General features: G+C 40.8%; 1 protein-coding gene across 6 annotated transcripts in view; it reads right to left on the minus strand.

The window, feature by feature from the left end:
- DLC1 (DLC1 Rho GTPase activating protein) overlaps positions 1 to 12,536 on the minus strand; it is a 434,197-nt gene that overhangs the window by 179,483 nt on the left and 242,178 nt on the right. Inside the window, exon 1 of one of the 6 annotated variants that reach the window (XM_006075396.3) lies at positions 3,009 to 3,247. The exons of the other annotated variants lie outside the window; for them this stretch is intronic. Coding sequence (XP_006075458.2) covers positions 3,009 to 3,147 — 139 coding nt within the window. The 5' untranslated portion in view covers positions 3,148 to 3,247. Of the gene's footprint in view, positions 1 to 3,008; positions 3,248 to 12,536 lie in introns of those variants that run through there. 6 annotated transcript variants of the gene reach the window in all.

Raw genomic sequence — 12,536 nt, forward strand, 5'->3', positions numbered from 1 at the left:
CACACACGTAAGACCGATGCACAATTTGTCCAGAGAAGGGCTGTCAGCCCCATCTGTCACTCACTGTTAACCTCAAAGTTCTAGTTCCCTGAAAACACAATGCCGTCCTATGCTTTTAGGAAAGAAGAGAGACTGAGAATAACGGTTGCAGAGGGGACGGGAGTAAGAGAAGCCCCATGGGCTGTGGTTGTGCAGAACCAGCAATTACATATAAAGGAGGATACAATTAAGACAGTCTGTTCTGTCCCTCCTCACGACCTGTCGGTCTTTCACTAGCAGCCAGCAACAGTTCTGTCTTTCGTTTATGTAAGGCTGTGGATCCTTAAAAATAACAGATGGAATGTGTTTTATACATAAGAGAGTTTAAGGCAAGGAGAGGTAAATGATGGTTTGCGTATATAACACCATTTGGAGTAGAAGAACTAGGAGCTTCTAAGTTATGTAGTGCGTGTGTGTGTGTGTGTGTGTGTGTGTGTGTGCGCGTGCGCGCGTGTGCGTGCATGCGCGTATGTGTGTGAGAGAGAGAAAAACAGAGACCTACATTAATTGAGAGAGAAGATACCTAACAAGGAAACTTAAAACTCTGTCCCACAGCCAAACGCTCCAGTCAGGGGAAACCTCTGAAAGAAACTGAAATCTCAGATTAGTGTTTGAGAAACCTGGTGAAAGTCATCAAGGTAACGACCATCATGGAAATAACATTCCAGGTACTATTAACAGAAGTTATTTCCCTCCAGAGGCTTCCAAACACATTTCACCCGTCACCTCATTAACTTCACAACATAAGAGAAGTGGGCGGTTTGGATTTTCTACTGCCCTCCATTCTGCAAGAGAGGGCAAAGTAATGTGATGTAGAATAAAGACTGGATTTGATGTTTAGAGAAGTGGCTTTTTGTGGATAATTAACAGCTAATATTTAGCCTTTGGCCAGTGGGAGGGGGGTGCAGAGGAGACGTTTGAGGGAAAGCATAGAAGTGTCCTGAGGTCTGGATGTGCACCAAATAGGTCTCCACTTGACTGAGCTATGAGCCAAGCAGGAGAGAGGACACAGAAAGAGTCCAAGTCCCCAGCAATTGCAGTCAGCTATGGTAGCCAAAGTCCGTTCTTATTCAAGTATCATATCTGGCTATTCCACTGTGTAAATTACCAAAGAGGTTCATATTTGTCTTAGAGAACCCTTACAATATAAAGAATTTCTTCCTTCAGTAGACCTAAAGCTAAAGTCCCACTTGCTGTTAGAGCTGGGGAAATGTTTAGTTTTTATCACATGTAAAAAGTAACTATTTTTCTCCACGAGGTCTTCATGAGGTGCTATATTTTGGGCTCCATACAGACCATTAATATATAACAGACAAATGACAAAGCAGAGACAATAACTTTCTAGGGATAATATTCTCATTCTAAGAGACCAACAGCTGTGAAAAGCTCTTCATTTATGAAAATACAAGAGGAGGTCTGGGAAGCAAGACTGTATGAATCAACCTCTAGTTTCAAATTAGAGCACCAAGCTACAATAAAATATTTTTGTGTTATTTTTAATAAGGCATGATTTGTGAAATCTTTCCACTTGGGACAAAGGATTTGTCAAGAAAAGCAACAGTGAAGCAACCATTTTTTTAAAGAGCCAATCAACAGAGTCATGAATTTTACACTCCCATATCTTATGTCTTAAACTTCTTTTGGCCAACTGGAAATTGTTATTACTTAAATCTACTTTAAAAAAATCTTACTATAAAGTTGGATTTCTTCAAGGTATCATATTTTACTCTAAAGCCACAATACAATTATTAAATTTAAAATGGTTTACTCTTTCTTCACTACCTTATGGTAGACTTGACATTGTTTACTCTTTTCCAGTCCTGAGCAGCATTATGTAGTTTAACAGAGAGAAAGATTTTCGTGGGCATTTGAGACAAATTTACAGCCTACAATGATAAGTAACTGGCAGGTTATCTTCTTAATCTGCTTTATCACAATCACAAACCTTAACTTTCACCTCTTCAAGTCATGTCAGGACAATCAGGTCAAAGTCAAAGGGCCTTTTATCAAGAACACATAGCACAGAAACCTGGATTGACACTTGGAGGCCACATCCAATGTTTTTAACCATTGAGAACTTCATTCACTCTATGGAAAAACAATTGGATTAACCAAGAAGGTTAAGAAAACAATCTTTGACCCATCCATGCAAACAGCAGAAGTATACAGACTTAGAGAGCAAACAAGAAGGCACCATTAAACACTATTGGTGCGTCTTCCCTGGATGCAGAGAGGTTTTGTTTTTTATTGTGAGAAGCTATTTTTTAAATCAATTTATGAATATTCTTACCACCACAATCAGGCAGAGGTTCCCTTCTCCTTAACATACCCTTTCAAACAGTCTGCCATTCTGTCTCTGTCACATGAAGCCTAGAACGTTTGAACTGCACACTGTATTTGTTTTATTATATTTCAAACGCCTGCCTCCAGCATATCTGACACCCTCTTGGAACTCAGAGCAGCCCCAGGCTGCCAGAGGAAATACCAGCAGGCTTTCACTGGGCTGCATAGATGACTGCCCTGCCACACAGCCTCCCAGGCCCCTCTCTGCATAGGCCAGGCCACCTCACCAGACCAGCTCCACAGCTGACCCTCCCCGGCCCATCTGACCTCGGTGCTTTTGCCTGGTGGTGTTCATCACCACTGATTTCCTGACATTTGAAAGGTCCTTGCTTTTGTTTTCAAGGTTAAAAAAAAAAAAAAAACACAACCCACAAAACCTCTCATAAAACCTTATCTAGAAATAATCAGACCAGAAACCAGAGAGGCACTGGAGTTAAAAAAAAAAAAAAATCACTCCGGAAAAGCTAAACCTCAGAACAAGGGAGACTGAAATCCTTTCCATGACAGTGATGAACTTCACCCCGCTGATGAGCTCATGCATGATCCGAGTTAATAACTGTGCCTGTATATTTAATTGTTTTCCTTTTCAGACCTCTCGTCCTCGCCCGCCCCTCTTCGCCTCTCACCTGCCAGCCGCCTGTCTCGGGTGTTTTTCCAAATGACATCAAGGGCTCTGGCCGTGGAGTCTCGGATGTGATCACTGAAGGACCTCCGGAGAGGGGCTCTCAGGGGCCGCGCCATCACGTGGGCCTCGGGGTCCCCCATCCGCCGCGGCCGCAGCGGACTTCAGCGCAGCCCGGGCGCGGCAACCCTCCCGCGGGGCTCGCTCCTGCGGCGGTCCCTCCCCGGCGGCGGGCGGTCGCCGTGCGAGGCGGCCGGGGTGCGTGCGCGCCGGGCCCGGGGGCGAGCGAGCCGCGCGCGAGCCCCGCGCCCTCAAGAGCCTGGCATTGCCGCTGGGCTCGCGCCGCGGCCCGGGGAGCGCCGACTGCAGGCGGCCGCCTGGCCCCGCGCCAGGCCCGCGCGGCTGCCACATCTGGAAAGGCTTACATGTGAGCCAGCGACACCCGCGCGCAGCTCTCGGGCTGCCTTCGTGGCTGTCTAGATGATTTTGGCTTCCTGTGTGATCCAGTAACCTGACTTGGCAGAGCTCGGCTGTTGGTCTAGGCAATAACGTGTACCCCTGCCCTGGCAGGCCGGGTACCCTTGCGTGTTTTGAAGGAAAGGCCGGGCAGGAGGCAGAAAAGGGGACGGAGGGAGAGGAGGGGTGGGCAGGTGGGGCTGTCTTCCATCTTCATGGCTAATTCTCACTCACATTTGTGTTTTATTAACTCATGTGTGTTTCTACATTAGGCTGTTTATGAGACAGAAAGTCCAGCCTTTAGTTGTGGTTGTGGGAAGGAGCTAGGGCTGTAGCGAACATTCTTCAGATCAATCTAGATTCCCTCTAGGAAACAGACACCTGCGTTTTAAAGCGAAATATTAATCAGCTCCTCGTATTTCCCCTCTAACTATGCTTCTACTTACAGCCAGTGGTTTCATCAGATAATTCTAGGTTTTACCCTTAAATAAGGATCAGATGTCCCCTGGGTTTGTGAATCTTTTGGCTCCCACTAAGCAAACTTCATCATTGTAATTGCACATCAAAAACTCTGCCCAAAAGAATTTAAAAAATAAATAGTGCCAAGCACCATGAAATCAAAATATGAGCCAACTGCTTCTTTTACAAGATATGTTTTTGAGTTTCTAAAATGCCAAGTAAATCTATTTCTCTGCCAATGAGTTTGGCTGATTTTCTGCCTTTCAATGCGTTAATAATCCTGTCTTTTTTTCACTGTTCCCTAAATCCAATCTTAAAACTTTCAGCCTTTGGCATGGAGGCTTAATACTGACATCAGATAGTATCTCAGAGCTAATTTATAACTTTTCAAAATTACAAGATGCTGTAAAAGCACTTAGTAAATCACAAGGCATGATGCAAATGCTAATTATTATTGTAATTATTTTTGTACATGAAATCATTTTCAACCCGTGCTGATCCTGAATCTCCAAATTTCTGTAGTGTGTATCCTCTTTCCCATCACCTTTGACAACTGAATTATACAAAGGGTGGGAATTAAATTAGTGTAGTTGTGCTCACGAGTTACAACTAATTAGTACTACTGCTTATCAGTAACTCATGTGTCCTAAATTTACTGTTTCCAGAGTGCTCTTCAAACTGAGAATGTGCTCCTTGGTAGATACCACTTTACTTTATCACTGGGCTGGGCATAGATGAGGAATCAGTACCAACTGCTGAGGCATGTAGACTTCTGTGCCTGTGGGAGACAATCCCAAGGGAATATTCTCCATAAAAATCTCAAAAATTGGACTGCCTAATATCTGGTTCCCTTTTAAAACGAAGTACCCAAAGTCTGTGTGTGTGTGTCCTTCAAAGAAGCCTGGGCACTTTGAACCAAGTTTACTCGTTTACTGGTCAGATGGAACAGAACAGGTCTATGTGGACACTTTTTGCAGAGGAGCAGCATGAAGCAACCACAGCATAAGCAGGGAACCACACCCTGTGCTAGGTATGGGGAAGCTGAAGATAAATGGGACCCTGGCTCTGTCTTGCAGGAGGGAAAAAATCACACTGACTCACAAATGATTTCAAAATAGTGTGATTAGTCCTATGATTGAAGCATGTGCCAAGAAGCACTGAGAAGGAAAAGGTAGCCTGGACTCCTCACTCCTGTTAGGCACGGACTTCATCTAAATTTCTAGAACTATGACAGAGTCAGGGACATACAGTCATTTCTAGCACAGGTATCAACAACTGATAGTCTGAGTCATGCAAAGAGACCAACTACAAAGGCACAAAGTTCTTCTCTACGCAAACACAGAAAGGAAGGGGGAGCGAGAGAGAGGAAATAGTATTTACTGCTGCTGCTAAGTCACGTCAGTCGTGTCCGACTCTGTGCGACCCCATAGACGGCTGTCCAACAGGCTCCTCTGTCCCTGGGATTCTCCAGGCAAGAATACTGGAGTGAGTTGCCATTTCCTTCTCCAATGCATGAAAGTGAAAAGTGAAAGTGAAGTCACTCAGTCGTGTCTGACTCTTAGCGACCCCATGGACTGCAGCCCACCAGGCTCCTCCATCCATGGGATTCTCCAGGCAAGAGCACTGGAGTGGGTACTGAGTACCTATGATGTATCACAGGCTCTCTTAGCACTGGCTATAGACCCACGTATATAGACCACTGCTGTTATATAGACTACTATCAGTGTTACTTTGTCCTCTTTATTGATGAGGAAGCTGAAGCACAGAGAGAAATGTTTTGAGAAAGGTCAGATAGTAACTGGCAGATCCAGGATTCACACCCAGTGCTGTCTGTGTCCAAAACTCATTAGCCTCCCAATCAATTTTAATGGTCAGAAACAAATAATAGTGATGATACTGATTCATTAAAACTATCTAGGCTCAGTTGATGCTAAGTTATGGATCAAAACTCCATAATCTTATCCAACTAAAACCACCACTGGACCCACTGTGTGGAGGAAGAAGCCAGAGTTTTAGATGTTGGAGATGATGCCACCTATGGAACATCAAGGTCAATCAGTCAAGAGAACCAAGAGCTAGTCAACACATATTGTCAAATGATGGGGCACTCGGCTCAGATCTCCAAAGTGTTCCCAAATGACTCTCCTGCTTTGCAGCACTCTCTTTCCAGGGCAATACTCCCAGTTTTGATACATTGCTTCTTAGAAAAAGTACTTCTTATGCTAAGTACAAGTTCCATTAGGTAGAATGACCTAAACTATCTAAAAGATTTTTATGTTTTTTTAAAAGGAAAATTACCAACATAAAGGTTGCTTTTTTCTTTTCTGGCCACTCTGCATGGCATATGATATCTTAGTTTCCTCCCCAGGAATGGAACCTGTGCTCCCTATGGTGAAGTGAGGATTCCTAACCACTGGACTGCCAGGGAATTCCCATAATGTAACTTTTACTGAGAGATTACTGGAGAGGAGAGACACAGCTAAATGTTTTCAAGCAAGGTGGGCTTTAATTTCTGATTTTACCATAGCCCAAAGTAGGGCTGGCAACTAGGCCCCTCATTTCTAAAAACTCATTAAATCCAAATTTCATTTTAAGGCCATTTCAAGTCCTTATGGAGAAACTTGGCCACATACCATGGGTATGGTGCAAACACATTCTAATATACAACCAATTTAAAATTATATTTTTATTTCTGTTTTCTATCTGCACTTACTGGCCATCAGAAATGTTCCACAACAAAAAAGTACCTTTCAGAATTTATTGTTTATAGAATAACTCCTCAAGTTATATTCCTACAAATTTGAGATAATCCAAGTCTCCTGTAATTGTAAGAGGTGAATACAGTATGTGATAATTAGTGTTGGTCTCAGCTCAGCAGATGGGAGGAGTGGGAATACGAGAAGTCATTTGGTGTTTTTCAAGATCCTGCTGGGAATTCTAAGAGCAGTGAAAATAGCAACATCATGCCCTGATTGCTTTTCAGCTCCTGCTTTTTATGATAAAGGACTAGTTTCAGCCATTGGTGGAGCTGCCCTCTGACCTGAGGAAGCTTTGCAAACTCGTCTAGATCCCTGGAGAGCAGGGATTCTAGTCAGTATACCAAGCTAGAGATTCTGGCTTATGTATGTCTCTGGTATTTTCCATCTAAGCAAATCATCCCACTCTGGCAATGTATTACAGATTTTATCTAATTTATAAATGTCATCTTCTTATTGCAAATAAATCTTTTAATTTCATAGTGTTTCTAGGTCTGTGTGCTTTGATCTAACAGTGGGGACACCTTCTTGTTCAAGCCAGTGTAACATAAATCTGCTTTGGTCTTATGGTTACTCTCATGGGCTGATGCAACTTCCTTAAGCCTTTTAGGACTACTCAAAGTTGGCTCAGAAGGAAAAGAATCTTCCTGCCAATGCACGAGACATGGGTTTGATTCCTGAGTTGGGAAGATCCCCTGGAGAAGGGAATGGCTATCCACTCCAGTATTCTCCCCTGGAGAATTCCATGGAGAGAAAAACCTGGCGAGCTATAGTGCATGGGGTCAAAAAGAGCTGGACACAACTGAATGACTAACACTTTCAAAGTTCTGGTAGATTCTTTCAAAATAATGTCAATGATGGGAAATGGAATGTTTATTAAGAGTCACTGCCATGCATGGACCTAGGTCTTTGGTATAGGAAGGACATTATTAAAACTGCATTTGGTTAAGCCCTGTGAGTGAGACAGTCCCTGCAACAGGACAGCAGGTTTAGTGAATGACAATGTCTGCCCTCGCAAAATAAGTATGTCTCCAGGCTGTAACTTCACAAAGGAGTTCTCTTCCATTAGGTAGGTATCCAAAAGCCCATGTCAAGGAGAATTCATAGTGTGAAGCTTCTGTAACTCTGAAGAATGTGTAAATGGTTTCTATTTACTCCAGTGAATAACATCTAGCATGTAGATTACATGCTGCCAATGACTGCTTCGTTTTGAATTTTGTTTATTTAATATGATCGTCTTTACTACATTTACTATGTTTGTACATTTACTACTACATTTGGTGCAAATGGCAATTTTATTTCTAAATTTGCCTCTACATTTGGAACACTAAGGGGCTTCCCTAGTGGCTCAGAGGGTAAAGAATCTGCCTGCAATGCGGGAGATCCAGGTTCAATCTCTGGGTTGGGAAGATCCCCTGGAGAAGGGAATGGCAATCCACTTCAGTATTCTTGCCTGGAGAATTCCATGGACAGAGGAGCCTGGCAGGCTATACAGTCCATGGGGTCGCAAAGAGTTGGACACAATTGAGTTATTAACACTTTGGAATGCTAAGGGTTACACGGAATTTGGTTGAGCACCTCTTTTGTGATAAACTCTAATGTTCTCAAAGGGCTCAAGTCAAGGTCATGTACACTGTTAGGTATCTATGCATGCTTGATGGACCAGTAGACCATAATGACCATATTCTTGGTGATCTCTGACCTGGAAGACAGGACTCTCTTCAGAAAGGGAAGAAAATCTTAGAATCTATATCTATGTATATAGTTCTTTAAATATTTCTACTTTTGTCAAGTGTGCAAAGCACATAAGTATAGTGATTTATTACCTAATTTACAAATAAATGTATATATTGGGGTTCTATGCTAAGAAAGTTTTACTGAAGTTAATAATCAAAGAAGTTCAGAGACTTTCTCTGCAACTAATGATATATACCAAAATCACACTATATTTCAGAGTAAAAACTTGTTTGGGGCATAGTGTTGAATGAATACAAAAGAGGAAAGGGTGTAATAGAACAGGAAATGAATATAACAAGAGAGATAAAGACTTCCTTTTCTTCTTGATTGATGCAACAATTTTTTATTTCCTTTTCAACTATGGATATCTCATGCTTTCTGAAACAAAGTTCACCTGGGCTGGAGAGAAGTCACGCCTGTGAAAACTGCTATGGAATGTTTGTGTTACCCCCAAATTCTGATGGTAAGGAGGAAGAGCTTTTAGAAGGTGATGGGATCATGAGAGTGAAGCCCTTATGAATGGGATTAGTGCCCTTAAAAAAGAGACCTCAAAGAGCTCCTCTGCCATTTCTGCCATGTGAGGGTTCAGCAAGAAGATAGTGTCTATGAACCTGGAATTCAGCCCTCAGACACTGAATTAGCCAGCACCTTGATCTCAGACTTGCTAGCTCCAGACTGTGAGAAATAAATTTCTGTTGTTTGTAAGCCACTCAGTCTATGGTATTCTGTTAAAGCAGCCAAAACAGACTTAGACAGAAGCAGGCTTTATTTCAGTCCTGCTTCTTCACAGCTTTGTGACTTTGAGACAGCATTCTCACAACTGCTAAAGATGGGATTGACTAGATCGCTAATTCTGGCCCAGAGGGGAAGATGGAAATGGTGAATATCAGAATCATACAGGATGGGGCCTCTTCTATTCAAGTGAAACAAAAAAGGAAAATAATTCTACTGGGCTAGATGGCCTCATTCCCTTTCTGAAAAATACCTCAACAGAATCTTAACTATCAATAAATTAATGGACCATTTTTAATCCTTTCCTCAAGCTATTTTCAAGTGGCTTTGAATATATTTCTTTGGAATTGTTCATTTATCTTGTTTTACTCCTGTCTCAATTATTTCTTTCTCATTTTCTGTAGTTGACTTATTTTCTATACTGACATTTTTGGCAAAGAGATAATAAAAAATGATAGAGAATGGAAAGAGAAAGTAATGGTGCTCCCAGAATTTTTTAATATAATAATTTCAAATTTTATTTTATGTTATGATTTCAGAAAGTTAAAATATTTTAAATTTCTATAGAAAAACATACATGGATACCTCACCAATACTAATGCTAAAGAAAATAATGCATATATAATTTATATTTTCCTATAAATATAAATTTTCTTTCTTTCTTATAAAATAATAGGCTATCTAATGGTAAAATAAATTATAGATACACTAAAAACTTTAGAAGGAAGTGATCTCCTTTTTCTTAGTCTTCACTTTCTTTTAATTTTAAATTCTTCCTTTTATTCTTTTAGTTTCCTATCTTTTATTTTTCACAATGTAAAATTCCAGTATTTTATTAATTAAAGGAGTCTAACATTATGATCGGAGAAGGCAATGGCAACCCACTCCAGTACTCTTGCCTGGAAAATCCCACGGACGGAGGAGCCTGGTGGGTTGCAGTCCATGGGGTCGCTAAGAGTCGGCAGGACTGAGCGACTTCACTTTCACTTTTCACTTTCATGCACTGGAGAAGGAAATGGCAACCTTGCCTGGAGAATCCCAGGGACGGGGGAGCCTGGTGGGCTGCCATCCATGGGATTGCGCAGAGTTGGACAGACTGAAGCGACTTAGCAGCAGCAGCAGCAGCATTATGACACAGAATTATGGTCATGTAATTTCTCTGCTTATTCAGGTTTAAAGTTTATTATGACTACTATGGATTGCTTTTAAATTGTATTTATTTCAATTCATACCAACTATTTTATGGAGAATCTTATTGAGATCTGGATCAAAAAGAAATAACCTCTCACCGATTCTGAATTATAAGGCTTCCTTCTGAAAAGCAAATAATATATTAAAACTGTTTATTTTACCTTTATGTATGTCCACTGCCACAAGTCTCAGTAAGGAATGCCAGGTATGATTATCCTTTGGATTATAACAATTAACAATAACTTCAAATAATATGCTACACTAATAATAAACCAAAAGTAATTCTGGATGATAGCTGAATGGTATACTCAAGCATATACACTCAGGAATAATTTCAAAGTCAGACCAAATAGGAATCCAAATATTTGTCTATGTTAATGTAACCTATTGATTACACCCTTCCAATAAATGTTTTATATTGTGATAAGACCTGAAACAGTGCCAATACTAAAACGCTGGGATGTTTTTGTGAAAAAACTCTTTTACAGGTTGACTTAGCTTTTGTCCATGAAGGGATCCTGCTCTTTCTCTTCTCACTCCCTCTCTCTCTCATACACACCCATACACACACACACACGAATACAAAACAGTGTTTTCCAGAAAATGTAAAATAGGTAATGCAGGACTGTAATCTCTAAAAGGTCAAAAAAACAAACAGATGAGCTATACTATTGCCCCGAATAGATGAGGTATGCTATTGCCTGGGAGAAGTTTCTGGGTCACGGAGTATAAATAGGAAAGCCACACACAAGCTGACAGCCCTGAGGTGAAAGAGACCAGAGTTTGCGGGACTGAAGCAGGGCAGGAGCGGCACAGACGGTGGGCTTAGGAGGTCTGCAGAGGGGTCTCCCCAAACGCTTGACTGAATGCTAATTGGCACAGGTGTAAGAAGGAACTCTCCAAAGCCAGGGAAAGAGGTATTGGAGGTCAGTAGGCAGATAACTTCCTGGAGCTCACAAAGTGAAAGTAAAAGTCGCTCAGTCGTATCCGACGCGTTGCACCTGTAGAGCCCATCTTCCCAACCCAGGGATCAAACCCACGTCTCCCGCACGGCAGGCAAATTCTTTACCAGCTGAGCCACAAGGGAAGCCCCTTTCACTTTCACCGAAGCCTAAGATTACTTCTGTTCCCACCAGTTGGCATGAGGAGTCCTCAGGTAATCTGGGGCACTGGGTGAAATCCCCAAAAGATTTATGTGTCAGTAGGGGGACTAAATTACTGTCAGAAAAATGGCTGCTATTGACCTGCTAGCAGAAAAAGGAAATAATAAAGATAAGACAGAAATCATGGAAATTGAAAACGGACAAATGATAGAGAATATCAAATCTATTTCTTTGAAAATAATCAATAAAATTGGTTAGCATCTATTTGGGTTAACTAGAAATAAAAATTAAGTTTAACGAGGTCACAAGATTCAAGGTCAACATAAAATAATCAGTTGTATTTCCATATACTAGCAATTAATGATTGTAATTAAAATAAATGCCACTTACGATATGATTAAAAAATGCAAACTACTTAAGAGACAGATTTAACAAATATGTAGACAAAAACATATACATTAAATGCTATAAGAAACTGCTAAGAGAAACTAATGACCGAAATAAATAGAGACATATACCATGTTCATGGATTTGAAAACTCAAAATTGTTAGGGTTTTCCCCATAATAATCTCCCCTTAATAATACATAGATTCAACATGGAAACAATGAAAATTCCATGAGGTTTTTAAAAAAAACTTGACGAGTTGATTCTAAAATGTATTTGAAAATACAAACGACTAAATGAACCTAAAAGACTTTTAAAAAGAAGAGCAATTTTTAGATGATTTACACTACCTGATTTCAAGATTTACTATAAATCTTCAGTAATCAATTCAAGGAAGGATGATACTGATTTAAGGATAGACATATAGGCCAATGGAACAAAATAAAAATTTCCAAAATAGGACCATACTTACTACACATTCAGTTGATTTGTGATAAAGATGCCAAGGTAAGCCAATGGTGTAGGATAATTATTTTCAAATGTTGCTGGGATAACTGGGTAACCACATGGGAAAAATGAATCTCCACACTTACCTCACACTTTAAGCATTAAGTCTAAATGGACCATGAACCAGAAACCTAAATGTAAAACTCTAAGACTTATAGGAGAAATTTTATGACTTTAAGTTAAGTAAAGCTTTCCTAGGCCTTGA

Source organism: Bubalus bubalis, chromosome 1 (assembly GCF_019923935.1).
Source record: "Bubalus bubalis isolate 160015118507 breed Murrah chromosome 1, NDDB_SH_1, whole genome shotgun sequence".
In the NCBI taxonomy this organism is placed as follows: domain Eukaryota; kingdom Metazoa; phylum Chordata; class Mammalia; order Artiodactyla; family Bovidae; genus Bubalus; species Bubalus bubalis.